At 43.0% G+C, this 26,445-nt stretch overlaps 1 protein-coding gene across 2 annotated transcripts in view; it reads right to left on the bottom strand.

The window, feature by feature from the left end:
* galt (galactose-1-phosphate uridylyltransferase) overlaps positions 1-26,445 on the bottom strand; it is a 74,433-nt gene that overhangs the window by 44,341 nt on the left and 3,647 nt on the right. Inside the window, exons 1-5 of one of the 2 annotated variants that reach the window (XM_059649234.1) lie at positions 22,539-22,771; positions 11,988-12,157; positions 9,459-9,534; positions 6,650-6,698; positions 720-849 (exon numbers count right to left, since the gene is read on the bottom strand). In XM_059649234.1, coding sequence (XP_059505217.1) covers positions 720-849; positions 6,650-6,698; positions 9,459-9,534; positions 11,988-12,157; positions 22,539-22,581 — 468 coding nt within the window. In that variant the 5' untranslated portion in view covers positions 22,582-22,771. Of the gene's footprint in view, positions 1-719; positions 850-6,649; positions 6,699-9,458; positions 9,535-11,987; positions 12,158-22,538; positions 22,772-26,445 lie in introns of those variants that run through there. The other variant, XM_059649235.1, reaches the window with a different exon arrangement.

The raw sequence follows: 26,445 nt of genomic DNA, 5'->3' as shown, positions 1-26,445 counted from the left end.
GGCTTGAGATCGGTATGACAGGTCGGCACAACATCGAGGGACGAAGGGCCTGTACTGTGCTGTAATGTTCTATGTTCTATATATACATATACATATGGATTTTAAGCAGCATTTTACAGCATTCCTTTCCTAATACATCGTATGCCATTACGATTTTAGAGCACAGCCAATTTAAGTAGTACATAATTTACCTATCCATACAATTTCTTTCAAGACTTCCTTGAAACATTTCTACATTCCTTTTGCTTGATTGCCATTTAGAAAATGAAACAGGTCTGGCCCTGGCTCTCTGATGAAGGGTCTAGGCCCGAAACGTCAGCTTTTGTGCTCCTGAGATGCTGCTAGGCCTGCTGTGTTCATCCAGCTTCATACTTTATTATCTTGGATTCTCCAGCATCTGCAGTTCCCATTATCTCTGGCCCTTTTTAAAGCCTGTTTTTCACCAATTTACAATACAAGCGCTTAAGATAGGTGTCCAAAGACTTGGTCTATTAGGAAGGCTTTAAGGAATTACTTAGAAGGAGGAAGGTTAGAGAAGTTTCAGAATGGATTTCCAGAACCTCTTGAGCAAGAATTCTGCCAGGTGAAAACAGCAAATGAAACAAAGATGGAGAAACAAATTAAAATGCATGTATGTGGTTCTGGAATGCAAAGAATACAGAATGAAATTGGCACATCCACTTAAAAAGCAAAATTAATGGCTTTCAGCCTCTCGTTACCTGCACCCATTGATATGTTGATCCTAGTTCTACCATCAGTTCCGCCCATTTGTCAATCACAGCTCTGATATCTGGAATGGACATCAACGGCAGGGTAATATCGGAATGAGGATGGAAGCACATGACCTTACTGAAACAGAATATGCAACTGAGTACAAGATACAAAGTTAAATGTGAAGAACTATATCACCCCTATAATCTTGAGTAAGGAAACAACACAAAGAAATATATTACAAGGCCTGCAACTGGCATCTGTAGTATAAGTAAGGACTAATTTAGTTAATTAAAGAGGAGTTAAACCTACAGAAGTTAATATTCATGTTACAGCGATCTCACCACAGTCTGGTGATGTCACATAGTCCGTGGGTGGAAACAATTAAATCTACATCAGCTTTCATATGGAACAGATAAATTATGTACAACTCCCCAGAGTCTTGCTAATTAGGCCTGACTAGTATATACTTGTACTTCTTTTTCTCCTGTGAGATGAAGGCTCATAACATGCCATTCTTGTTTGAATACTGGAGATCTAAAGTGAACAGAAACATGCATAGCTTCAAGTTTGATTTGTACTTTGATACTGTGAGAGTTAAGAAAGTAGACAATATAACTATATAAAAAAAACTGGACACTTCTTGCACTTAATGCTGAATCTTACAGCTTTTGGCTTTCTTACATGAGACATCGCAAGATTTCTCATTGTGTCTTACCATATTTGTCTCATTAACTATCTGCTCCAAAGCAATGACATCCCTCTCAGAGTGAAGTACCGTCTTACCACTCGCAATTCCTGGAACTAGTCACCATTTACTGGAAATGCCTAGTTAGCATCATCTTTAAAAAGCTGTTGTGTATCTGGACAAGCACTGTCAGTCCGGTGTAGCCCTGTATGGTTCTTGGCGTTTGCCATGAATGTGACAGACAAAGGGAAATTGGCGCCGTCCTGGTGCTATCCAGGTCAGTGCAATCTCAGCTACTTGGAGGAATGCGCAACAATGCAGGAAGAAGGTCAAAGACTTCTCCACTCCACCAGCATAAATGTCACCATCTTGTCTTTGAGACTTCACACTCACTCATATCTTTGCTACTTTACCCACCTCCCACCAAGGCTCAAGCACTAGCACTCTCACTCTTGCCTGAAACATTTTCCTTGCTCAATCTCACCCAGGCACTCATCCCAACACCCAATGTCACTGACGCTGCATACCCTCTGCCGCTACTCGCTCATTGGGATACTTTCCCACCTGTATCATCAGTAATAACTGTCCCACTCACTTTCTTCTCCTATAATAGCTGTCTTTTCTTCTTTCAGTAACAAAGCAGCCCACAATAGGCCGAAAGAGTCACGACGGGTGGGTCAGCTCCTGATGGCTTATATGGAGAATATCCTGTTTTAGATAGGCCTGAGTGACTGCCCATACCCAAGCAGCCGGTATCACAGGTTGCCTTCGTCTTACTGTGCCAGAACCTTTAAAGCGAAGGCTATCTTCCTGACTTGACAGAGGCTTCTTCACAACTATGACAAAGCTTCCTGGCTTTGAGTCGGCATGAAAGAACATAGCAAGACAGCTGGTATCTCTGGCTAAGAGAAAAAAGCACAAAAAGGCAAGGCAGGAGGACTCTAAGCATCCAGGTGGTGAACATGCACCATGACAGAAAGCAAACAGGCCTGAAATGCAGCCTAGGCCAGTGCATCAGCTGTTTGTGTATCCCTGAGCACACAATGTCCCTGCAGCAACATTACAATGACAGTTTCTGGTGCAGTCAAGTTGAGCCAACCGTGGGATGTTGCTACTCGGTGTCCAACATTGGAGGTCCTTTGGAGCGAACAGCAAGCTGAAGTCACCAGGAACCTGTGCCTATTTTGGACATCTAGCAAGATCAGAGTGTTCAATAAGAAGCTATGTATTTAAAGAGGTAATTACAGTGTCATTCAGGAATTTAACAAGTTTTTATTATCCTTGATTGGCAACTCACTAATACCTGGCAACAGACTTGCCGCATTGTTTGGTAAAAGCATAAAAGATGTGGTGAGATGCTCCCGATGTTGCAATGTGTCACGTTGGACTTCTCCTCTGATTTTACCACCAATTTGCCCAGAGCCCATGTCGTTCACAAGATTCTGTCAACAATTGTGGTTTCTTTTTAGATTGTGTTCTGCAACTGTTAATGATTAGGATAAAGCTTGTTTGCATACATTTAACTGGCCTTATTAAAACAAACCATCAAAATGAAAGAAATAGTTCCATGGTTTAAAAACAAGAGTGTAAGAATGTAAGAGGAAAAAAAATATTGGTGCTGTTGTTCTATGACACAGAAAGACAGATGGGAACAAGTTTCCTGTTGTTAGGAAGAGAGAACCATTCAGCAAGTCAGGTTTCTTTTAAGAGAAGGGTCATTCAAAAACAACAGGCCTACAGGGTCAGCAGCACAATTTGCCAACCTCCAAAACAGTTAGAACAGATGTAAAGTAGCTTTCAAGTTAATAAGAGAAAAGACCCAGAAGCAAAAGCCCCTAAGTGGCAGAGAAGATGATATCCTACAAGGCTTTTGAATGGATCAGTTTCAGGAAAACATGCTAAAGAGTACATGAGCAGTGTCAGTAGCTTGTTTCAGGGTGTCTGGAAAAGACAGGAACTAAATAAATGATCAGACACAAGTCACCATTTCTACATATGTTGTGACCCTACAGCAGCAAAGAAATGCAGTGATGATGGAACAGAAGTTTACAACCAGGCGGAAACTTCCCAAGGAGTCCTTACCATTGACTCTGGACCCCACAGTGTCTTATGGTATTAGGTTAAACATGGGCAAGGAAATCTGTTGAAATGTCCACACCACCCTCCCTACAGGGATGAATCAGTACTCCTCTGAGTTGAATTAAAACCTGCAAACGAGAGAGTTTCACAACAAGAAAGTAAAGGCAAGAGCAGGTCAGGTTGAGATAGCAAGTGGAGAAGATAAAGATCACGCTGAAGGATGTTTGCCTGTATAGGCACAAAAAAGGCAAAGTACTGGAGCAAATCACTAACTGTTTTTTATTTCCCAGAATACTTAGTTATGGGAATAGTCGAATCATGGCAACGACGTGTGATAGGATACTACTTTCCAAATACCTCGTGAGGGGCTTTCAACAAATAGATGAATATGCGTACAATTGAACTGCTCATTGATCGAGCAAAGGGCAACTTAATCTAACAGCGAGCAACCGATCTATTGATTTGTGATGCTTTCCTCAGTGGTAGAAGAAGGAATGAGCAGTGAATTTATTGTTTCAAGTTACAACATTCACATGTAATTGTGTGCAACCATTGTCCGAACTGCCACCATGCTTATACACAACTGGAGAGACACATTTCAACACTGACGTTGAGGATGGTTTTCAAGCTATACCTACTGGTAAGGTCAACAACACCAACACAGCAGAGAGGTGGATCTGCTCACAGAGTAACAAACTTTCTACAACTGTGAGAATGACAATGGTACACAATATCCGCCACTATACTGCCGAGCTAAGGAACCGTTATGTCCTTCTTGTCCTGTGAACCAAGTAGGCTAGATATACCTGTATATTCAGGGCAATATCAAAACATGGGAAATGATCCTAATCCATCCACGTATATATTCGAATTCCAAATCATCAGGTTCTTCTAGTTAGTGACTGCATCTATTTATACAAACACACTGTGTAACTGGTTAGAGAAAAGAACCAACTGTTCCCATGTCTATACTCCTTTTGTGAAATAATGATACAACATCTCCCTGTCCCTCAATATCCTACATGAGTTGGTTCCATTGCAGCGCATTCAATTTCCATCATACAGTCAATTGTTGTGTTAATTTTGCTTCCTCCTTCTCGATTATCAGACATGGGCATTCCCAAAGAGGCTACATCTATCTAAATTAGTACTTAAAATATTTCCTCATAGGAAGTGTGGATGACCTGTGTGTAGAAGCTCATGTGCATGAGGAAGCTGCTCCCATGGTTTCAAACCATGTTGCCAAGTGGATGTATATAGTTGAAGCTGAACAGCAAGCCAATTCTAGAGAAGTTCTCTCTATTATCTGGTAAGATAGTCATGGTAGTCAATGGTAAACACGTTGTAGATGAAGAGGATCATCCGGCAGCTCCCCCATTAGAGAGCGAGTCAGCTGGTTGTGATTTAACTTTAGAGTCACTACGTCTCAGGCCAGGAGCAAGTTCAGGAAGGTGGGGCATTCATACTGACATCAGCTGGCACAGGAATTGAACCCATGCATTTTGCATCGCAAACCAGCCAAACAGCCAACTGAGCTAACCAACCCTTACTTAGTTTATTAGGTAGTTCAGCATTTGTACTTATTAGAACAATTCTAGAACTGGAGGAAAGCCAACATATATACTGTATGAGATAGGTTGCTAGAGGCTTCTGATTGGTAGAGGTACTGCCATGCTGAATGGGCCTACTAATGCTAATTGAAAGTAAACACCCAAGCTTTGTTCAGATTTTAAACTAGGCTCATAGTGTGGTGCACTTTCATGTACTGCAAGGTCTACGTACACAGGACCCTGTTCTCTGCAGATAGAAAGTGTTTTTCAGTTTCAACTTTACAAAATAAGTGATGGCTATTCATTTGTAAGGGTAATCGCTGACCAAAATCAACCTACCTGATATAAAACATAAATAAAGTTTGAGGGGCTCCTGTAGTATAGTGATAATGTCTCTACCTCTGGATCAGGTGGCACCCATTCAAGCCCCAACAGCTTTTGAGTTATGCAAAAAAAATTCTTGAACAGGTTGATTAGAAAATATCTGTACACAAAGCCTGGCTATTGACTGTCAATTTGCATTAATGTGTTTATTCACCATTGTGCTGCCTTGCCCAATAGAAGATCACACGGCTATCAATCAACACTCTTCTCTCATGCAGCATTTATGTTAGTGACCCCCTCTACTGGTATTCTTGCAAAATGTCCTGAAGACTACAAAATGAAGGCCTGACAAAAACATATGTTTTCTTTTAGCCATATTAAGTATGAGTAGAATAAGTAAAAGTTGTCTGAGGAAATCAGATCTTAAAGGAAGGTAATGGGGTCAACTGTGTGAAAGTATGCACCAGTTACATTAACCGTCACTCAAAACTGTCAAAAGGGAAGTAAAAAGGAAACAGGGAGTTGCCACAAACATTTGACAACTAACTAAAAAGGAGCAACTCACCACTGTGTTCTTCAGGAAAATTAGGGATGGTCAATAAATGCTGGACAAGTCAGAAGCAGCCGCTTTCAAATGAACATTTCAAAATAAAAAATCTGATCGTCATCAAAAAATACAATAAGGAATTCAGGAGAAATGTTCTCAAAGTGGTCAGAATACAGAACTTGTTACCACATCACATGATCGATGGAAAGAACATAGCTACATTTAAGGAAAACTTAGATAAATATAACAAGACAGAAAAGAATATAAGATATATTGTTAGGATGAGATAAAATTAATACCTGGGTGAGAGATTGTAGGTAGCTTAAACATTGGCAAATATCCTGCTGGGCCAAATGGGTTCTTTCAAGCCTCTAAGTTCTATTTAATGCTACGAGATGGGGAGGAATTAAGTCAGATCAAAATGGTCTTGCCTCAAACTAACAATTTGAAAATGTTATTCCTCATTACTGAGTAATTAAGGATGTTTTACTATTCAGTAATGGCCACTAAGTCTTGCTATGCCAAATTTATTACAGTCAAGTTGGTTGTCACCTTAATTGCAGAGGGATGTTTCTGGACATTTCACTGTCATGCTCTTCTTTCACTACATGAATACATGATCACTTCCTTTAAAAGGAACTGAACGAACATTCACTATAAAAACACAAATTGTACATTGATAATGAACATTACTGTTTCATATATTCACAGCATTTCCAATATACAGATCCTCAAAGAGTAGATATTTACCAAATTCCTCTAGCAGCTTTGGTCTGAAACAATGGGTGTTTACTGGGACCTAGGGATTTAAAAGAAAGAGCATAAAAAGGGTAGAATCCAAGGAAAGTATTTTACTCAGTATGGTGTTTAAGAGTTTTTATTTCGTTATGATAAAAAAGTGTGCATATATTGTTTATTATTGATCCCTTAAAAATTTTTTCAAAAAAATAAAGCCTTCATTGTAAGTGTATTGTCAGTGTATTTAAGTCAGGAGTGAAGGCAACAGCAGAATTAATTGATGAAAACAAAACACTCACAATAAAATGCATCACATAGTGAAACATACTCCTGACTTGCATGGATATAAACGATCCCACTGGTTATTTCAAGGAAGAGCAAAGACATTTTTTCCAAAATTCATTTCTAAACCAACACTGCTAAAACTCATCATCTCTTCATTGCCATTAACGCTTTCAGACCTTGCTACATGTAATTTGACGCTATGTTATCATATTGACTATACTTCAAAAGGTAGTTAAATTAGTTGTAAAACATATTTGGACAGCCTGAGATTAGGAAAGATGTGATATGAATGCAAGTTCTTCCTTTTTGTCTCAACCTCTTACCGCTCCCCTTTTCGCCTTATCTCTTAAAGACATTCAACCAGAATCAGAGCTCTTGAGTAATTATACCATCAGTCATTTTTAGGAGGATGTTAGGCAAAGAGAATCTGAGGTTTTAAAGGAGACTTTAATTTAAGGAATTCAGAAAGCGTTTAGATTTAAGACCTTTCTGAAGAAGGATCTAGGCCCGAAACGTCAGCCTTCCTGCTCCTCTGATGCTACTTGGTCTGCTGTGTTCATCCACTTTGTTATCACAGATTTAGGTGGTGTAGGAACTAGAACAGTACAGCACAGGAACAGGTCCTACAGTCCACAATGTCTGTGTGAACCATAATGCCATTCTAAACTAATCGTATCTACCTGTACTCGGTCCATATCCCCCTACTCCCTGCCTGTTCATTTGCCAGTCTTAATACCTATTAAACTTTGCTAAAGCATCTGCTTTTACCACCTCCCCAGCAGCGTGTTTCAGGCACCTATAACCCTGTGTGCAGAAAAGTTTCCTTGCTCAACTCCTTTAAACGTTCCCTCTCACCTTAAACCTACGCTCCCATGTATTTGACATTTCCATCCGAGGAAAAAGACTCTGACTATTCACCCTATCCATGCCCCTCAATTTTATATTCTTCTAACAGGTCACCCCTCAGTCTTCAACAATAACAATCCAAGTTTATTGTCTTTATGACTAATGTAAAGATGAAGGGTCTAGGCCCGAAACGTCAGCTTTTGTGCTCCTGAGATGCTGCTTGACCTGCTGTGTTCATCCAGCCTCACATTTTATTATCTCAATATCCCGGTAAACCTATTTTGCACCCTCTCCGAAGCTTCCACATCCTTGAGAGTGTGGCAATCAGAACTGCACACTCACTCCAAATGTGGCCTTACTAAAGCCTTGTACAGCAGTAACATGACTTACCAAATTTTATATTCCTTGATTGACTGAAGGTTAACATGCTATATTTACCACCTTATCCACATGGATTGCCACTTCCAGGGAGATATGAACTTAAACATCCAGATCCCTCTGTATATCAATACTCCTGACAGTCCAGCCATTTACTGTATACTCTCTTTTTGTATTTGACATCACAAAATGCATCACCTCACACTTGTCCAGATTAAACTCAAATTGCCATTTTACAGCCCAACTTTCCAAATGATCTATTTCCTGCTGCATCTTTTGATAACATTTTTCACCACCCGCAACTCCAGCAATTGTGGCATCTGCAAACTTATAATCTGATGACCTACATTTTCATCCAAATTATTTATATATATTACAAACGACAGAGGCCCCAGCATTAACCATCGCGGAACACCACCAGTCACAGACCTCCAGTCAGAAAGACACCCCTCCACAACCACCCTCTGTCTTCTATGGCCAAACCAATTTTGTATTCAACCTGCCAACTCACCATGGATTCCATGCAGCTTAATCTTCTGGATCAGTCTATCATGAAGGGCCTTGTCTAATGCTTTAGTAAAGTCCATGGAGACAATATCCACTGCGCTACCTTCAATCACCTTCATCACTTCCTCAAAAGAAGGAATTGAGTTTGAGAGAGAAGACCCCCCCTGCATAACTATCCCTAATAAGCCTATTTTTCTCCAAATGGGAGGAAATCCTAAGAATATTCTCCAATAATTTTCCCATCACTGATAAGATTTACCAGTCTATAGTGGAAAAAAGGATTGAGGGCTTGACTCAATTCTTCCTGTAGCTTTGAAACTGGATATTAAGTGGTATTATCCATCAGGACTGGTACATCAGGGAACTGCTGCAAAAAGCCTGACATTTGGGACTGAATAAAGTGGCCGAGATTAGAACTAGGAACGGTACCAAAACTTGGGTTCCTCAGCAACACATATGAAATGCCTGGTCTCAGGACAGCATCATATTCCTCGGCCAGTACTGGGATGAATATGAACACCATGGTGTTCAATCACCACTCAATGACCAGTCTGATACTGAGAAATCAAACTTACTGATTATTGTTGGAAATAAGTTGTGATCTTCGTAATAACATTAACAATTTGTAATTGTGTGAGAAAAAAACCCGCTGCTAACAAAGAGAAATTCCTGACACAATTATAAAATAATTTAATTCAATTTAATAATAATAATAACTGCAGAAAGATTTTTGAAAACATGATTTATATTGGTAGGTGAGAAAGTGTTGTTCCAGATTAATTGGTCAACAAGAAGCTTAATGTACCTGGGTCTGGAGCATCTGGTTGCAGACTTGGAAAGTCATTATCAAACACATATGTGCTTTCATACTCTGGGTTCACCTGTAAAACATGAAATAAAACAAGGGAATGTTTTCTGACAGAACTATGACAAGAACCATTCAAACGGTCAACTTTATAATAAACTCTTCTTTTAGAAGATTAAATAGAAAAAAAAGCAATGTGATCTAAAGGGCCAATGACACAAAGCATCACGAAATGTCTAGCTATATGTTCAAGAATGGTAGCAGTTACTTTAATTGCAATAATTTTCATTTCTGAATTCTGATAAAGTGTCACTGGACCCAAAACGCTAACTCTGATTTCTCTCCACGGATAGAATCACAGAGATGTACAGCACAGAAACAGACCCTTCAGTGCAACTCGTCCATGCCAACCGATATCCTTGATAAATCTAGTTCCATTTACCAGCAATCCCTCTAAACTCTTCCTATTCATATACCCATCACAATGCCTTCGAAACGTTGTAATTGTACCAGCCTCTATCACTTCCTCTGGAAGCTCATTCCATACACACACCACCCTCTGCATGAAAAAGTTGCCCCTTAGATCCCGATTAAATTTTTTCCCTCTCCCCTGAAACTCATGTCCTCTCATTTTGGACTCTGCTCCCTGGCGAAAAGACTTTGGTTATTCACCCTATCTATGCTCCTCATGATTTTATAAGCCTCTGTAAGGTCAGCCCTCAGCCTTCAACGCTCCAGGGAAAATAGCCCCAGTCTATTCAGTCTCTCCTTATAGCTGAAAGTCTGCAACCCTGGCAACATCCTTATAAATCATTTCTGAACCTTGTCACATTTCACAGCATCCTTCCTGTAGCAGGGAGACCCGAACTGGACACTGTATTCCAGAAGAGGCCCTACCAATGTCCTGTACAGCCGCAACATGACCACCGAATGCCTATACTCAATGCACTGACCAATAAAGGGAAGTGTACCAAACACCTTCTTCATTATCCTCTCTACCTGGACTCCACTTTCAAGGAACTATGAACCTGCACTCCAAGGTCTCTTTGTTCAGCAATACTCCTAAGGACCTTATCATCAAATGTACAGGTCCCACCTTGACTTGCCTTTCCAAAATGCAGCACCTCACATTTATCTAAATTAAACTTCATCTGCCACGCCTCGGCCCATTCGCCCATCTGATCAAGATCCCGGTTTACTCAGAGGTAACCTTCTTCACTGCCCACTATGTCACCAAGTTTGATGTCATCTACAAACTTACTAGCCGGACGTCCTGTGTTCACATCCGAATCATTTATATAAAAATGACAAAAAGCAGTGGACGCAGCATCAAACCTTGTGGCACACCGCTGGCCACAGGCCTCCAGTCTGAAAAGCAACTCTCTACCACCACCCTCTGTCTGCTACCTTCGAGTCAGTTCTGTACCCAAATGGCTCATTCTCCCTCTATTCCATGTGCTCCAACCTTGCTGTCCAGTTTACCAAAAGGAACCCTGTCAAACACCTTACTGAAGTCTGTATAGATCATGTCTACTGCTCGGCCCTCATCATTGCTCTTTGTTGCTTCTTCAAAAAACACAATTAAGTCAGTGAGACATGATTTCACACGCATTGTCATGTTGACTATCCTTAATCAGTCCTTGCTTTTCCAAATACATGCAAATCCTGTCCCTCACGATTCCCTTCAACCACTGGAGGCTGCCAGACCTGCTGAGCTTATCCAATAATTTGTTTTTGGTTTCTGATTTCCAACATCCACAGTTCTTTTCATTTTAATTTTCATCTCTGAATCAGATTTGAACCTTTGAAAAAAAGTAGTTTGCCAAGCCATACAAATTTATTAACTCAATTATTGCAACGTGTGCTTTCTATTATTTTGTTCAATTGATAGAAGTGCCCAGCATCCTCCTTTTGTCAATTTTCTTATTCTTAATTTGTAACTCAATGGAGAGCAATTTTAACTCAATAAAAACCTATTTGTCTGGACAGATTCAGATCTGAGCTAATATCTTTGTTGAAAGGATACCTTGAAGCAGTTTTTTCAATAGGGTTCGACTAAAGCAGAAAATAGGACCAGCATTTTTCAGCACCAGCAATAATAGCTCTGTTAACTATAATCCAAAGTGCTGAACAGCAGATGTAGAGCAACAGGGCACTGTAGGATAATTCAATGTTATGAGTAACTTAACATGGTAAACATTAAAAATGTCAACTACCAGGGTTTGGTTGAACTAAAATATAAGAAAGATGCTGGGGATCAGAAACAAAACCAAAAATTGCTGGCAAGTCTCAGCGTGATCGTCAGCGTCTAAGGGCAGAAAGGAGATTTAAAGTTTCCAATCCAAAGAAGATGAAATGCTGATAAAGAGACGCTGGACTCAAATTGTTCACTGTTTTCTCTTCACAGACACTGTCAGACTTGATGAGTTTCACCAGAAATTTGTTTTTGTTTTTGTTTAATTAAGTTTGTTAACTATAAACACTGATTTCAATATTGTACACTTGTCGTGAAATTCAATCCAATATTACCTCGCCATTCGCCCTTGTTGCTCCAGGACAGAGAGGGTTACTTGGATCATGACGTACAATGTTCACCTCTGTTGGTTTCTCAACCTGTCCTTTCCAAGGGCGTTTCATCCGGTGAGCAGAGACCAGGATCCACTCATCACGGAGAGGGTTATAACGGATATGCTGGTGTTCTTGTTTCAGATATAAATCGAAAACAAATGGTGAGATTTAACTCATTTATACCTTTCTCCTTACTGACTATTCATTGTTGCAAGATCAGTGCTTCTTAACACCCGAAACATCAGCTTACCTGCTCCTAAGATGCTGCTTGGCCTGCTGTGTTCATCCAGATCTCCACCTTGTTATCTCAGATTCTCCAGCATCTGCAGTTCCTATTATCTCTCCCCAGTGCTTCTTTAGTTTGCCAATAATTTTATTTTTAATATCAGCTTGGCTTTTACAATTTCACTGGTAGCCATTCTGGAAAATTTAATCTGGGTTGTATTATTATATTCCCCAAATTAAAGTTTAAGTAAATGTTACCAGTGAACTAATTATCACACTGGTAGGTTTCACAAGATCAACACTTGGAGGGATGACATGGCCAAAAAGAGGTTAGTATGATTACAACCCAGTGAATCTGTTGGGTGAGAATGTCAGTGACAAAGTAGGATGAGCCAATTACCATTGCTGCTCATAAGATGGCAGTAAAAAAAACACAATGGACCTTCTGAAGGAAAGGCAAATAAACAGAACACATAGGCTTATGCAAGAGGAGGGATTAGGCAGCTTAGAGTATCAATACAAAACAGAATTTTTTTTATTCTTCCACCGGATGTTGGTGTTGCTGGCTAGGCTTGCATTTAATCGCCCCACCCTAATTGCCCTTAATGTTCGGAGGGAGTTACAGAATTTGACCCAGCCATAGTGAAGGAAAAGTGATGTACTTGCAAGTTATGATGGTGTGAGGCTTGGACTGGAAGGGAACCTGTAGGTGGTGTTAACACAAACAGATCAGCAACGATCTTACTATGCAGCATGGGAGGAGCAGGAAGAGTGATGTTTCGGGTCTGGACCCTTCTTCAGAAATGGAAGAGGCGTCCCAACACAGAGCGTCGACTTTCCTGCTCCTCGGATGCTGCCTGGCCTGCTGTGTTCCTCCAGCTCCACTCTGTATTATCTCTTAACTTTCTTTTTTGAGGGCAGAGTCCTCACTGCTGTTTCAACCAGCAGAGAGTGGGAAAGGTGAAAAACACGGTACCCCATAAAGTCCCAAAGTCTCAGTTAGTGTGCTTCCACTGTGCATGAAACCTATTTTCAAATCTCTTCAGCACAATTAAAAACTTAAACCTAAAATATGAAATGCAGCCTTGCAAACTGCCAGAATCTTTATCTTGCATGAATAAAGAAATCGCGAACTCAAAGTGCGGCTTTTACAGCCTGATGTCAAAGAGATATAAAGTAAACCCAATAATTGTTTATTGTGACTGTTCAGCATGAAACAGCTTAAATTTTCTTTCCAGAGATGGCTAGATTAGGGAAACATAATTTGAATGCGCCGTCTGAATATTACCCTCTCAAATATAAATTGAAGTGCAAATGGCATTTAAAGATTACAAAAGGTCAGGTCAGTAGTGACAGACTGTTGGCAAGACAGCAACAAGGGGTCTCAAATTGGAGATAATCACAAAAACCTTCCCTTCATCATAAGGTCAGAAATGGGGATGTTTGCTGATGAATTCACAATGTGCAGCACCATTCAAGACTCCTCATTTACTAGGCAATCCTTGTCCAAGTGCAACAAAAGCGGTACAATATCCAGATTTGAGCTGGTAAATAGCAAGTAACCACGCCACACAAGTGCTAGGCAATGACTATGTCCAACAAGAGAAAATCTAACCATCCACCCCTTGCCATTCATTTGCATTGCCATCACTGAATCCCCCACTTTCAATGTCCTGAGGGATACCATCAACCAGAAACTGAATTAGGCTAGCCATCTCAATATTGTGACTGGAGGGGCAGGTTGGAAGAAAGGAATCCTGCAGTGAATAACAAACTTCCTGACTCAAAGTCTGCCTCCACCTATAGGACACAAGTCAGTGATGGAAAATGCTCCATCTGCACAGATGAGTACAGCTTCAACAACACTAAAGGGACTTAGACCATAAGATATAGAAGCAGAAGTGGCCATTCAGCCCATAAAGTCTCTCCTGACACTCTGGGATGATGGCGGCTCTGATAACTCTCAACTCTGCTTTCCAACTTTCCCACTCCGCCGCAAATCCTTGATTCCCTTACTGATTAAAAATCTGCCTATCTCTGACTAAAATATACTTAATGACTCAGCCTCTAGAGGCCTCTGCAAGAAAGAATTCCACAGATTCACTATACTCTGAGAGAATAAATTCCTTCTCGGCTCTACCATAAATGTGTGGCCCCTTATTTTGAAATTATGCCTTCTGGACCCACACTGTCCCACAAGAGGAAACAAACTGTCTGCATCTGTCCTGTGGGGTCCCCAAAGAATCTTGTATGTTTCACAAGCTTGCCTCTCACTGTCCTAAATTCCAATGAATACAGGCCCAAATTATTGAGCTTCTCCTCATAAGACAGTACCTCCATACTTCAGATCATCTTAATGAACCTTCTCTGGACTGTCTCCAATGCCAGTATATCTTTCCTTAGACAAGAGGTCATAACTGTTCGCAGTGCTGCAGGTGTGGAGTAACAAGTGCCTTGGATTGCTTTAGCAGACCTCCCATTTGTATACTCCACTCCCTTTAACATAAAGGCCAACATTCCATTCCCCTTCCCTAATGCCTTGGATGCTAGCATTTTGTGATTTATGTGCTTCCAGTCCTGCTGTTCTGTTGCTTTCTGCTATCTTTTTCAATTTAAGTAGTATTCAGCTCCTCTACTCTGCCTGCCAAAGTACATAGCCACACACTTCTCCACATTATATTCCATCAGCCAAGTCTTTTCCCAGTTGCTTTATCCTATTGATACCAATCTGCAGACTCTGTGTCATGCTCACTATTTGCTTTCCTACCTGTGTTTTGTGTCACCTCCGAACCTGGCTGTACTACATTCACTTTCCTCATCAAATCATGAACATATTGTATATAATTATAGCCCCAGCACGGACCTCTGTGGCACTCCACTAGTTCCAGGTTGTCATGCTGAAAGTAGCCTCCTTATCCCAGCTCTCTGTCTTCTATTAGTTAACCAATCCTCTATCCAGGCCAATATACCACCTTTATCACCATGGGCTCTTCTTATGCTAAAAACCTAACGTACAGTACCTTATGAAACTCTTTTACATCCACAGGATTGACACCAATACTCCCTCTTCAGAGAGTTGGTGTGGACACGTTGGGCCACATAGCCTATTCCCACATTGTAGGAATTTTAAGAAATTGGATAGTGGGAGGAAGGTGAGGAGATCTGATTCTATCCGGAGAATTTGAACTTTACCCTTTGAAAGAAGGTAGGGGAAACATATGTAGGTGTTGTATTAGATGGAAGAGAGAGAATTAATGGAATGAATGCAATTTGAGTTTAAACCTTGATAGAAGGACACGGAACCAAGTGCCTCAAACGTTAGAATGATTTCAAGAAGTTCTTCTCATGAGTATTAAAATGTTGGAAGGTCTAGATTGTTGAACTGAAAGGGGCTAAAGATGATGCCCCTCAGATCTGTATAAGCTCAGTAGTTAATTAAAATATTGAAACTTACATGCATAATTTATACTTAAAATAGTTATTTCTTGTTAATCTGCAGTTATTGTCCAAATGAGGACGCAAGGAAGATAGAATATTATTGGACTTCTGAAATAATTGCATGATACTTTTACAGTATAAGATCCTGGTTGCTAAGACTCCTCATCCAACACAAATGCCAGCAAGCAGAACAATGCAGGAGTGTGCTGAGCCCATAACCCAGAGGTCAATGGACCAGAACCATCTTGTGTAATTCATTAAAAGTGCATGTCATTAACCACAAGGATCTGTTCTGGGTCCTCTTCTATCTGTGATTTTTGTAAATGATTTGGACAAAGGAGTGGAAGGGTGGATTAGCAAGTTTGTGGACGATACGAAGGTGGGTCACTTTGTGGACAGTGTGGAGGGCTGTTCTAGGTTACAAAGGGGCATTGTTAGAATGCAGAGCAGGGCTGAAAAGTGGCAGATGGAGTGTAACCCTGAGAAGCGTGAGGTGATTCATTTTGGAAGAACAAATTTGAAAGCAGAATACAGGGTTAATGGAAAGATTCTTGGCAATGTGGAGGAGCAGAGGGATCTTGGAGTTCATGTCCACAGTTCCCTGAAAGCTGCCAACCAGATGGATAGAGTTGTTAAGAAGGCATATGGTGTGTTAGCTTTTATTAATAGAGGGATTGAGTTCAAGAGCCATGAAGTTATGCTCCCGCTATACAAAAGCCTGGTTCGGCCATATCTGGAGTATTGTGTCCAGTTTTGGTCACCTCATAACAGGAAAGATGTGGAAGCGTTAGAAAAGATGCAGCAGAGGAGATTTACCAGGATGTTGCCCGGAAAGGAGAGAAGGTCTTTCAAGGAAAGGTTGAGAGAGCTAGGGCTTTTCTCTTTAGAATGATGATGGATGAGAGGTGACTTGATAGAGGTGTACAAAATGATCAGAGGTATAGATAGAGTTGACAGCCAGAGACTTTTTCCTACAGTGAAGGGAGCTTTTACGAGGAGACATAGTTTTAAAGTGAAAGGAGGTAGATATCGGGCAGATGCCAGAGGTAGGTTCTTTATTCAGAGAGTGGGTGGGGGTGTGGAATGCATTGCCAGAGACGGTAGTGGAGTTGGCCTCATTAGGGGCATTTAAGCAGCTATTAGATAGGTATATGGATGATAGTATAAGATAGTGGTGGAGGTTAGAAATACCTTAGGTTTTAGGTAAAACTTCGGCACAACATGGTGGGCCGAAGGGCCTGTACTGTGCTGTAATGTTCTATGTTCTATGTTCTAAATGGCACAGCAGGCTTGAAGGACCAAATGGCATACTTCTATTCATACATTTGTCTGTTGTGCCATGCATCTGTTGTCCCTTTCCTAATAGGTAGTAAAGGTTGCTGGTTTGGGAAACACTATCTAAGCAGCACACTATTCCCACTGTATGTTGGTGGTGGAGGTAGTGAATGTTAGATGTGGTGGATGGTGTGTCAATCAAGGTTGCTTTGTCGTGAATGGTGTCAAACTTCTTGAGTTTTATTGGAGCTGCACTCATCCAGGCAAGTGGGGCGTATTTCATCATATCCTGACTAGTAGACAAGCATTGAGCAAATGAGAGAGGAGTTACTTGCTGAAGGATTCCTTGCCTCTGACCTGCTTTTACAGAAACAGTTTTTACGCAACTCATATAGTTGAGATTTTGGCCAATGGTCAACTGGAACATGTTGGTAGTGGGGGATTGACATCTACGTTCAGACAAGAGTATAAAGGTATCTTTCTGGTGGTATTTTCATACAAATAAGGCAGCAAGTGATGTACAGAATTGAATAAGAGGGAGAATTACGATGGCAGGGTTGGAATTCACTACAACATCCAAGAAAACAAACTGAGAAATTAAGTTTGTTTCAGGAGAATAGAATAGAGCCTGTGATATCGCAAATAAAAATGAAAAAATGCTGCTTCGCCTGCTGTGTTCATCCAGCTCCACACTCTTATGTCAGGGATATACATAAATTCAACTAGGCAAAGTTACCCTTAGTCATACTGAATTTGCATATGAGAAGTAAATTAAAAAGCAAAGTATATGGCATATCACATTTCAAATCTCTTAAGAGTCTGATGCAAATGAACTGGGAGATAGTGGAGGGGGCACATGGCATTAAAGATAGGACAGGTATAGATTCTTGGCATTCCTAAGCTCCATTGTGTTACACAGTCACATACCAAGCACTTGCTAAATGTTTCTTCCAGCACATTCATTTTTAAATGAGTGAAACAGTGGAAGTGTTAGATGTTAAATATTGATGACTTTTTGTCCATGACACTCCACGATACAAACTTCAGCGTTATTGGCTTTTCTCCCCCCGTTCAGCATTCTTTAACAACTACTCGACGAGGATAGGGAGGGATGGGGAAGATAGAAAACATGTCATTGCTAACTCCTAGAATTTAAACAAAGGAAAAACACCTCATCTACTGACAAAGGTAATTCAAAGCTCAAGGAAATACTTATACTGGGGTCATACATTTGTATATATGAGATTGTTAATCAACTTGGTTAACTTACATCTAATTGCAAAGTTTTTATGCATGCACAGTTATGATGTTCAGTTTTATAGTATATTTATATAGATTTGGTGACTATTTGTAGTATCTATTAATGAATAACAGAACAAATAAATAGAACGTAGAACACAGAACAATGCAGTGCAGAACAGGCCCTTCGGCCCTCAATGTTGCACCGACCTGTGAACTAATCTAAGCCCCTCCTCCTACGCTATCCCATCATTATCCACATGCTTCTCCAAGGACTGTTTAAATGCCCCTAATGTGGCTGAGTCAACTACATTGGCAGGCAGGGCGTTCCACGCCCTCACCACTCTCTGAGTAAAGAACCTGCCTCTGACATCTGTCTTATATCTATCACCCCTCAATTTGCAGCTATGCCCCCTCATACAAGCTGAAGTAATCATCCTTGGAAAAAGACTCTCACTATCCACCCTATCTAATCCTCTGATCATCTTGTATGTCTCTATTAAATCCCCTCTTAGCCTCCTTCTCTTCAATGAGAACAGACCCAAGTCCCTCAGCCTTTCTTCATAGGGCCTGTGCTCCAGACCAGGCAACATCCTGGTAAATCTCCTCTGCACCATTTCCAATGCTTCCACATCCTTCCTGTAATGGGGCGACCAGAACTGCACGCAATATTCCAAATGAGGCCGCACTCGCGTTTTGTACAGTTGCAGCATGACATCATGGCTCCAGAACTCAATCCCTCTAACAATAAAGCCTAACACACCATAAGCCTTCTTAACAGCACTATCAACCTGGGTGGCAACTTTTAGGGATCTATGTACATGGACACCAAGATCCCTCTGCATTTCCACACTACCAAGAATCTTTCCATTGACCCAGTATTCTGCCTTCCTATTATTCCTCCCAAAGTGAATCACCTCACATTTATCTGCATTGAACTCCATTTGCCACCTTTCGGCCCATTTCTGCAGTTTATCCAAGTCTCCCTGCAACCTGCAACATTCCTCCACACTGTCCACCATTCCACCGACATCTGCAAACTTACTAATCCATCCACCAATGCCTGCGTTCAAGTCATTTATAAAACTGACAAACGGCAGTGATCACAAAACAGATCCTGGAGGCACACCACTAGCAACCGGACTCCAGGTTGAATATTTTCCATCAACCACCACTCGTTGCCTTCTTACGGAAAGCCAGTTTCTAATCCAAACTGCTAAATCTCCCTCAATCCCATGCCTCTGTATTTTCTCCAATAGCCTACCATGTGGAACCTTATCAAAGGCTTTACTGAAGTCCATGTACACCACGTCAACTGCCCTACCCTCACCCACATAATGCATTAGATTAATAAATACATACATAGATCATTCAATGACACAAAGCAAGGTCACAACCACATATGTATCATTCTTGCCAAATTTAACAACGAGTAAAAAATATTAGGTCTTGCCTTCAGAAATCAAGACAGAATACAAATTGCTGTCAAAATAATAGCAAAGCTAATGGTGATCATTGTTATTTATGCTCAAATGCCAGAGTTCAAGTGACAACAGAAGTCTGATTAACAAGAGAAATTCGAAATCTGATATCGAACTCACAGTAAACAAAGCATCTACCTGACGATTGAAAAGCATGAGAGATAATGGGGGAGGGGAAGAGGGTTCTTAAATAAATAGGCGGGGGGGGGAGCGAATCGAAGGTGGATAGAGGAGAAGATAGGTGGAGAGGGACAGACAAGTTAAAGAGGCGGGGATGGAGCCAGTAAAGGTGAGTGTAGGTGGGGATGTAGGGAGGGGATAGCTCAGTCCAGGGAGGACAGGCAGGTCAAGGGGGTGGGGTGAGGTTACTAGGTAGGAAATGGGAGTGTGGCTTGAGGTGGGAGGAGGGGATAGGTGAGAGGAAAAACAGGTTAAGGAGGCAGGGACGAGCTGGGCTGGTTTTGGGATGCGGTACGGGGAGGGAAGATTTTGAAGCTTGTGAAATCCACATTGACACCATTGGGCTGAACGGTTCCCAAGCGGGATATGAGTTGCAGTTCCTGCAACCTTCGGGTGGCATCGTTGTGGCACTGCAGGAGGCCCATGATGGACATGTCATCTGAGGAATGGGAGGGGGAGTTGAAATGGTTTGCAACTGGGAGGTGCAGTTGTTTATTGCGAACCGAGCGTAGGTGTACTGCAAAGTGGTCTTCAAGCCTCTGCTTGGTTTCCCCAATGCAGAGGAGGCCACACCGGGTACAGCAGATGCAGTATACTACATTAGCAGATGTGCAGGTGAACATCTGCTTGCTGTGGAAAGAGATAATGGGAACTGCAGATGCTGGAGAATCCAAGATAACAAAGTGTGGAGCTGGATGAACACAGCAGGCCAAGCAGCATCTCAGGAGCACAAAAGCTGACGTTTCGGGCCTAGACCCTTCATCAGAGAGGGGGATGGGGAGAGGGAACTGGATTACAAGAGAGTTGCAGTGGGAGAGAGATTCCCTGAGGTTGGTCCGGAGGGAGGAGGGTAACTTCTTCAGGTTAGCTTGCTGTGTAAAGTCTTCTTGGGGCCTGCGATGAAATTGATGCAGGTGGTGTGAGGGCAGGGCAGGGAAAAGAGCCAGGTGTGGTGGGGGTGGAGGGGAGTGTGGAGCGGACAAGTGAGTCATGGAGAGAGTGATCACTCCGGAAAGTAGACAAGGGTGGGGAGAGAAAAATGTCTTTGGTAGTGGGGTCGGACTGCAGATGGCGGAAGTATCGGAGGATGATGTGTTGGATCCGGAGGTTGGTGGGGTGGTACGTGAGGATGAGGGGGATTCTTTTCTGGTTGTTATTGCGGGGACAGGGTTTGAGGGATGAGTTGCGGGAAATGCAGCAGATACGGTCGAGGGCGTTCTCGACCACTGCCGGGGGGGGGGGGGGGGCGGCGTTGGGAGTTGCAGTCCTTGAAAAACGAGGGCATCTGGTAAGTAAGAGAGTGGAATGCCTCATCTGGGGGCAGATGCAGCAGAGGCGAAGGAATTGGGAATAGGGATGGCATTTTTGCAGGAAGGTGGGTGGGAGGAGGTGTAATCTAGGTAGCTGTGGGAGTCGGTGGGCATGAAATGGCTATCGGTTTCTAGGTGGTCGCCCAAGATGGAGACAGAGGGGTCCAGGTAGGTGAGGGAGGTGTTAGAGATAGTCCAGGTGAACTTGAGGTTGGGGTGGAAGGTGTTAGTGAAGTGGATGAACTGTTCAAGCTCCTCGTGGGAGCATGAGGCAGTGCTAATGCAGTCATCAATGTAACGGAGGAAGAGGTGGGGTTTAGGGCCAGTTTAGATACGGAAGAGGGATTGTTTCTCCCCTCCCCTACCACATCCCAAAACCAGCTCACCTCATCCCTGCCTCCCTAACCTGTTCTTCCTCTCACCTATCCCCTCCTCTCACCTCAAGCCACACCCCCATTTCCTACCTACTAACCTCATCCCATCCTCTTGACCTGTACGTTCTCCCTGGAATGAGCAACACCCTCCCTACCGCACCACCTACAGTCCCCTTTACTGGGTCCGTCCCCACCTCTTTAACTTGTCTGTCTCCTCTTCACCTATCTTCTCCTCTATCCATCTTCGATCCACCTCCCTCTCTCTCCCCCTATTTCAGAACCCTCTTCCCATTCCCCTTTTCTGATGAAGGGTCTAGGCCCGAAACATCAGCTTTTGTGGTCCTAAGACGCTGCTTGGCCTGTTGTTTCATCCAGCTCCAGACCTTGCTATGTTGAAAAGCATGTATGTTCACAGAAGATAAACTCGCCGTTGAAAATTCAATCATGTCTATTTCAGCGATGTCATACTGCAAAATAAAGTTTCTAGCGTTGAAAATTAACTTAAAAATGTGGGGTCTAATTCTCTCAAGTTTCGAGTACATCTTTTTCCATTTATCTCTCCTTCCTAGGCTTTTTTTCTGGTTTCCTGGTTTCTCTTTCTGATTCTCATGTGAGATCGAGTCACCCGTTCTAAATTAATACTCTTTTCAATCCCTTCACATCTTTAATAAAATACTTAATAATTGTTCAAACTGACTGAGGAAATACTTTCTTCACCCGGGTCCCAGGCTGCCAGCGTCCAGGAACTTGCCACAAACAAAACGTTAAAAAACTGAGCACGTCCGGAGTAAGCAGATACAGTTTGCACCAGCAACACGCGATCCAGGAAGCAAGAGTCCCAATAAGGGTATTGAACAGAATTCAGCACACGCAAAGCAACCAAACCCTTTCCCACAGAAAGATCACAGTAGAGATAATCTCCTTCTGTAACATCAGCAAAGACAACATTAGTTTTCAGGTAAAATTAGCATTTTTTTTCGTGCATATTACCATTGGGTTCGAAAGTCTGCTGGCTGGTGACCTGAGGTTCCATCCTAAATCTTCGGCTCTCAATCACTGACCCCTCCCCTGCAGATTATCTGGAGGTCGTCTGATATCTCAAATGTCTGTTGCATTCCAAACAATAGTGACGAATGCCTACAAAACTATGCAAAGGAACCGGTCTGCAGCGTTTTAATTATAAACGATTTTTTAAACATTCACTCGCCAGGATAATTTATTTCCCTTCAACCCAAAAGTCAGGCCAACCATAACCAAACCCTATAAAGTACATAGATAACAAAGTGTGGAGCTGGATGAACACAGCAGGCCAAGCAGCATCTCAGGAGCACAAAAGGTGACGTTTAGGGCCTAGACCCTCCTACCCTTGATCATGACCGAGCACCAAACCATCATCTCCAACACCATTCATGACCTCATCACCTCAGGGGACCTCCCACCCATAGCCTCCAACCTCATTGTTCCCCAACCCCGCACGGCCCGTTTCTATCTCTGTCCCAAAATCCACAAACCTGCCTGCCCTGGTCGACCCATTGTCTCAGCCTGTTCCTGCTCCACCGAACTCATGTCCACCTATCTGGACTCCATTTTCTCCCCTTTGGTCCAGGAACTCCCTACCTACGTCCGTGACACCACCCACGCCTTCCACCTCCTCCAGAACTTTCAATTCCCTGGTCCCCAACACCTCATTTTCACCATGGATGTCCAGTGCCTATACACCTGTATTCCGCATGCAGATGGCCTCAAGGCCCTCCACTTCTTCCTGTCCCGCAGGCCCGACCAGTCCCCCTCCACTGACACCCTCATCCGCCTAGCCGAACTCGTCCTCACCCTCAACAACTTCTCTTTCGATTCCTCCCACTTCCTACAGACAAAGGGGGTGGCCATGGGCACCCACATGGGCCCCAGCTATGCCTGCCTCTTTGTAGGTTGCGTGGAACAGTCCCTCTTCCGCACCTGCACAGGCCCCAAACCCCACCTCTTCCTCCGTTACATTGATGACTGTATCGACGCCACCTCTTGCTCCCCAGAGGAGCTCGAACAGTTCATCCACTTCACCAACACCTTCCACCCCAAACTTCAGTTCACCTGGGCCATCTCCAGCACATCCCTCACCTTCCTGGACCTCTCAGTCTCCATCTCAGGCAACCAGCTTGTAACTGATGTCCATTTCAAGCCCATTGACTCCCACAGCTACCTAGAATACACCTCCTCCCAACCACCCTCCTGCAAAAATTCCATCCCCTATTCCCAATTCCTCCGCATCTGCTCCCACGATGAAGCATTCCACTTCCGCACATCCCAGATGTCCAAGTTCTACAAGGACCGCAACTTTCCCCCCACAGTGGTTGAGAACACCCCTGACCGCATTTCCCGCAACACATCCCTCACACCCCGCCCCCGCCACAACCGCCCAAAGAGGATCCCCCTCGTTCTCACACACCACCCCACTAACCTCCGGATACAACGCATCATCCTCCGACACTTCTGCAATCTGCATCCTCCTACAATCTGACCCCACCCCCCAAGACATTTTTCCATCCCCACCCTTGTCTGCTTTCCGGAGAGAGCACTGTCTCCGTGACTCCCTTGTTCGCTCCACACTGCCCTCCACACCTGGCACCTTCCCCTGCAACCACAGGAAATGCTACACTTGCCCCCACACCTCTTCCCTCACCCCTATCCCAGGCCCCAAGATCACTTTCTATATTAAGCAGAGGTTCACCTGCACATCTGCCAATGTGGTATACTGTATCCATTGTACCGGGTGTGGCTTCCTCTACATTGAGGAAACCAAGCGGAGGCTTAGGAACCGCTTTGCAGAACACCTCCGCTCGGTTCGCAATAAACAACTGCACCTCCCAGTCTCAAACCATTTAAAGTCCCCCTCCCATTCCTCAGACGACATGTCCATCATGGGCCTCCTGCAGTGCCACAATGATGCCACCCGAAGGTTGCAGGAACAGCAACTCATATTCTGCTTGGGAACCCTGCAGCCCAATGGTATCAATGTGGACTTCACCAGCTTCAAAATCTCCCCTTCCCCCAACACATCCAAAAACCAGCCCAGTTCGTCCCCTCCCCCCACTGCACCACACAACCAGCCCAGCTCTTCCCCTCCCCCAACTGCATCCCAAAACCAGTCCAGCCTGTCTCTGCCTCCCTAACCCATCCACTCCACTCACCCATCACTTCCTCCCACCCCAAGCCACACCTCCATTTCCTATCTACTAACCTCATCCTACCCCCTTGACCTGTCCGTCCTCCTCAGACTGGACTGTCCCCTCCCTACCTCCCCAACCACACTCCCCTCTCCACCTATCTTCTCCTCTATCCATCTTCAGTCCGCCTCCCCCTCTCTCCATATTTATTTCAGAATCGTCTCCCTATCCCCCTTTTCTGATGAAGGGTCGAGGCTCGAAACGTCAGCTTTTGTGCTCCTAAGATGCTGCTTGGCCTGCTGTGTTCATCCAGCTTCACACTTTGTTATCTCGGATCCTCCAGCATCTGCAGTTCCCGTTATCTCCTATGAAATACAGAGATAGTCTGAACTGCCGATACCAGAGAATCTGAGATAACAAAGTGTAGAGCTGGATGAACACAGCAGGCCAGGCAGCACTAGAGGAGCAGGAAGGCTGACGTTTCGGGTCTGGACCCTTCTTCAGAAGTTTCTATACATGTCCTTCAACACAACACTCAAATGCCCATTAGAGTCATAGTCACAGAGCTTGAATGCCTATTATTCACATGTAAATCCTGTTGCTTAGTACTGGTAGATTATTCTACATGAAAACTTCACTTCTAAACCTGAGCTTAACGGTGACACAGGGTTTGCACTGGCCAGGTGGGCAAAAGCACAAAATGGCTGCAATGAAGTTGATATTGTTTGCCTCCCTATAGTAGGAGGAAACAAATTGTAGCACTTTCACATGCTGAAAGAAGTTATAAAGAAAAAATGCATTTCATTTATTCTCTGAAGCCACGAGGTCCCCCAAAGTATTTTAGTCAATTAAACGTTTTTTAAATGTTGTTACTGTTGCAATGTGAGGAACGTTGTAATATGTAGCCAAACATGCCTTTGAGTGGCCTTGATCTGTGATTAATAAATGTTACAGAATCAGGGACATTATTAGGAACATTGAGTTTACTTTATCCTCTCGAAGTTTTATATATATCTAGCAGAATATGTATATGGAGAAATTAATTGTTAAAATAGTTTGCATATTAATTGGTTATATCCAGTCGTGTATGGCAGTGGACAATTAAACAACACAGGAGGAGGGCAGCACAGTAGCCGAGTGGTTAGCGCTGATACCTCACAGCGCCAGGAATCCATGTTTGATTCTACTCTTGGGCAACTGTCTTCTTGGAATTTTCACATTCTCCCCTTGTCTGAGTGGACTTCCTCAAGGTACTCTGGTTTCCCCACACAGTCCAATGACACACAGGTTGGGTGGTTTAACTGTGCCAAATTGCCAATAACATCCAGGGATGTATCGGATAGATGGCTATGCAGGGTTACATGGATAGGGTAGGAGACTGGGGCTGGGTAGGTCTTTGGAGAGTTAGTGTAGACTCGAAGGGATTCTGTGCTTCTCCACAAGTATCTCCATCCTCAATGATGGAAGAGCCCAGCACGTCAGTACAATAGGTAAGGCTGAAGCATTCATAACAATCTTCAGTCAGAAGTCCTAAGTGGATATTAATCTCAGCCTCCTCAGTCGTCCCCAGCGTTACAGATACCAGACTTGAACCAATTTTATTCACTCTATGTCATCTCAAGAAATGATTCGAGACACTGGATACTGCAAAGGCTATGGGCCTTGACAACATTCAGCCAATAGGACTGAAGACTTGTGCTCCAGAACTTGCCGCTCCCTCAGCCAAGCTGTTCCAG

This window comes from Stegostoma tigrinum, chromosome 1, assembly GCF_030684315.1.
Source record: "Stegostoma tigrinum isolate sSteTig4 chromosome 1, sSteTig4.hap1, whole genome shotgun sequence".
Lineage (NCBI taxonomy): Eukaryota > Metazoa > Chordata > Chondrichthyes > Orectolobiformes > Stegostomatidae > Stegostoma > Stegostoma tigrinum.
The sequence above is the reverse complement of the archived record's forward strand: the minus strand, read 5'-3'. Positions and strand labels throughout refer to the sequence as shown.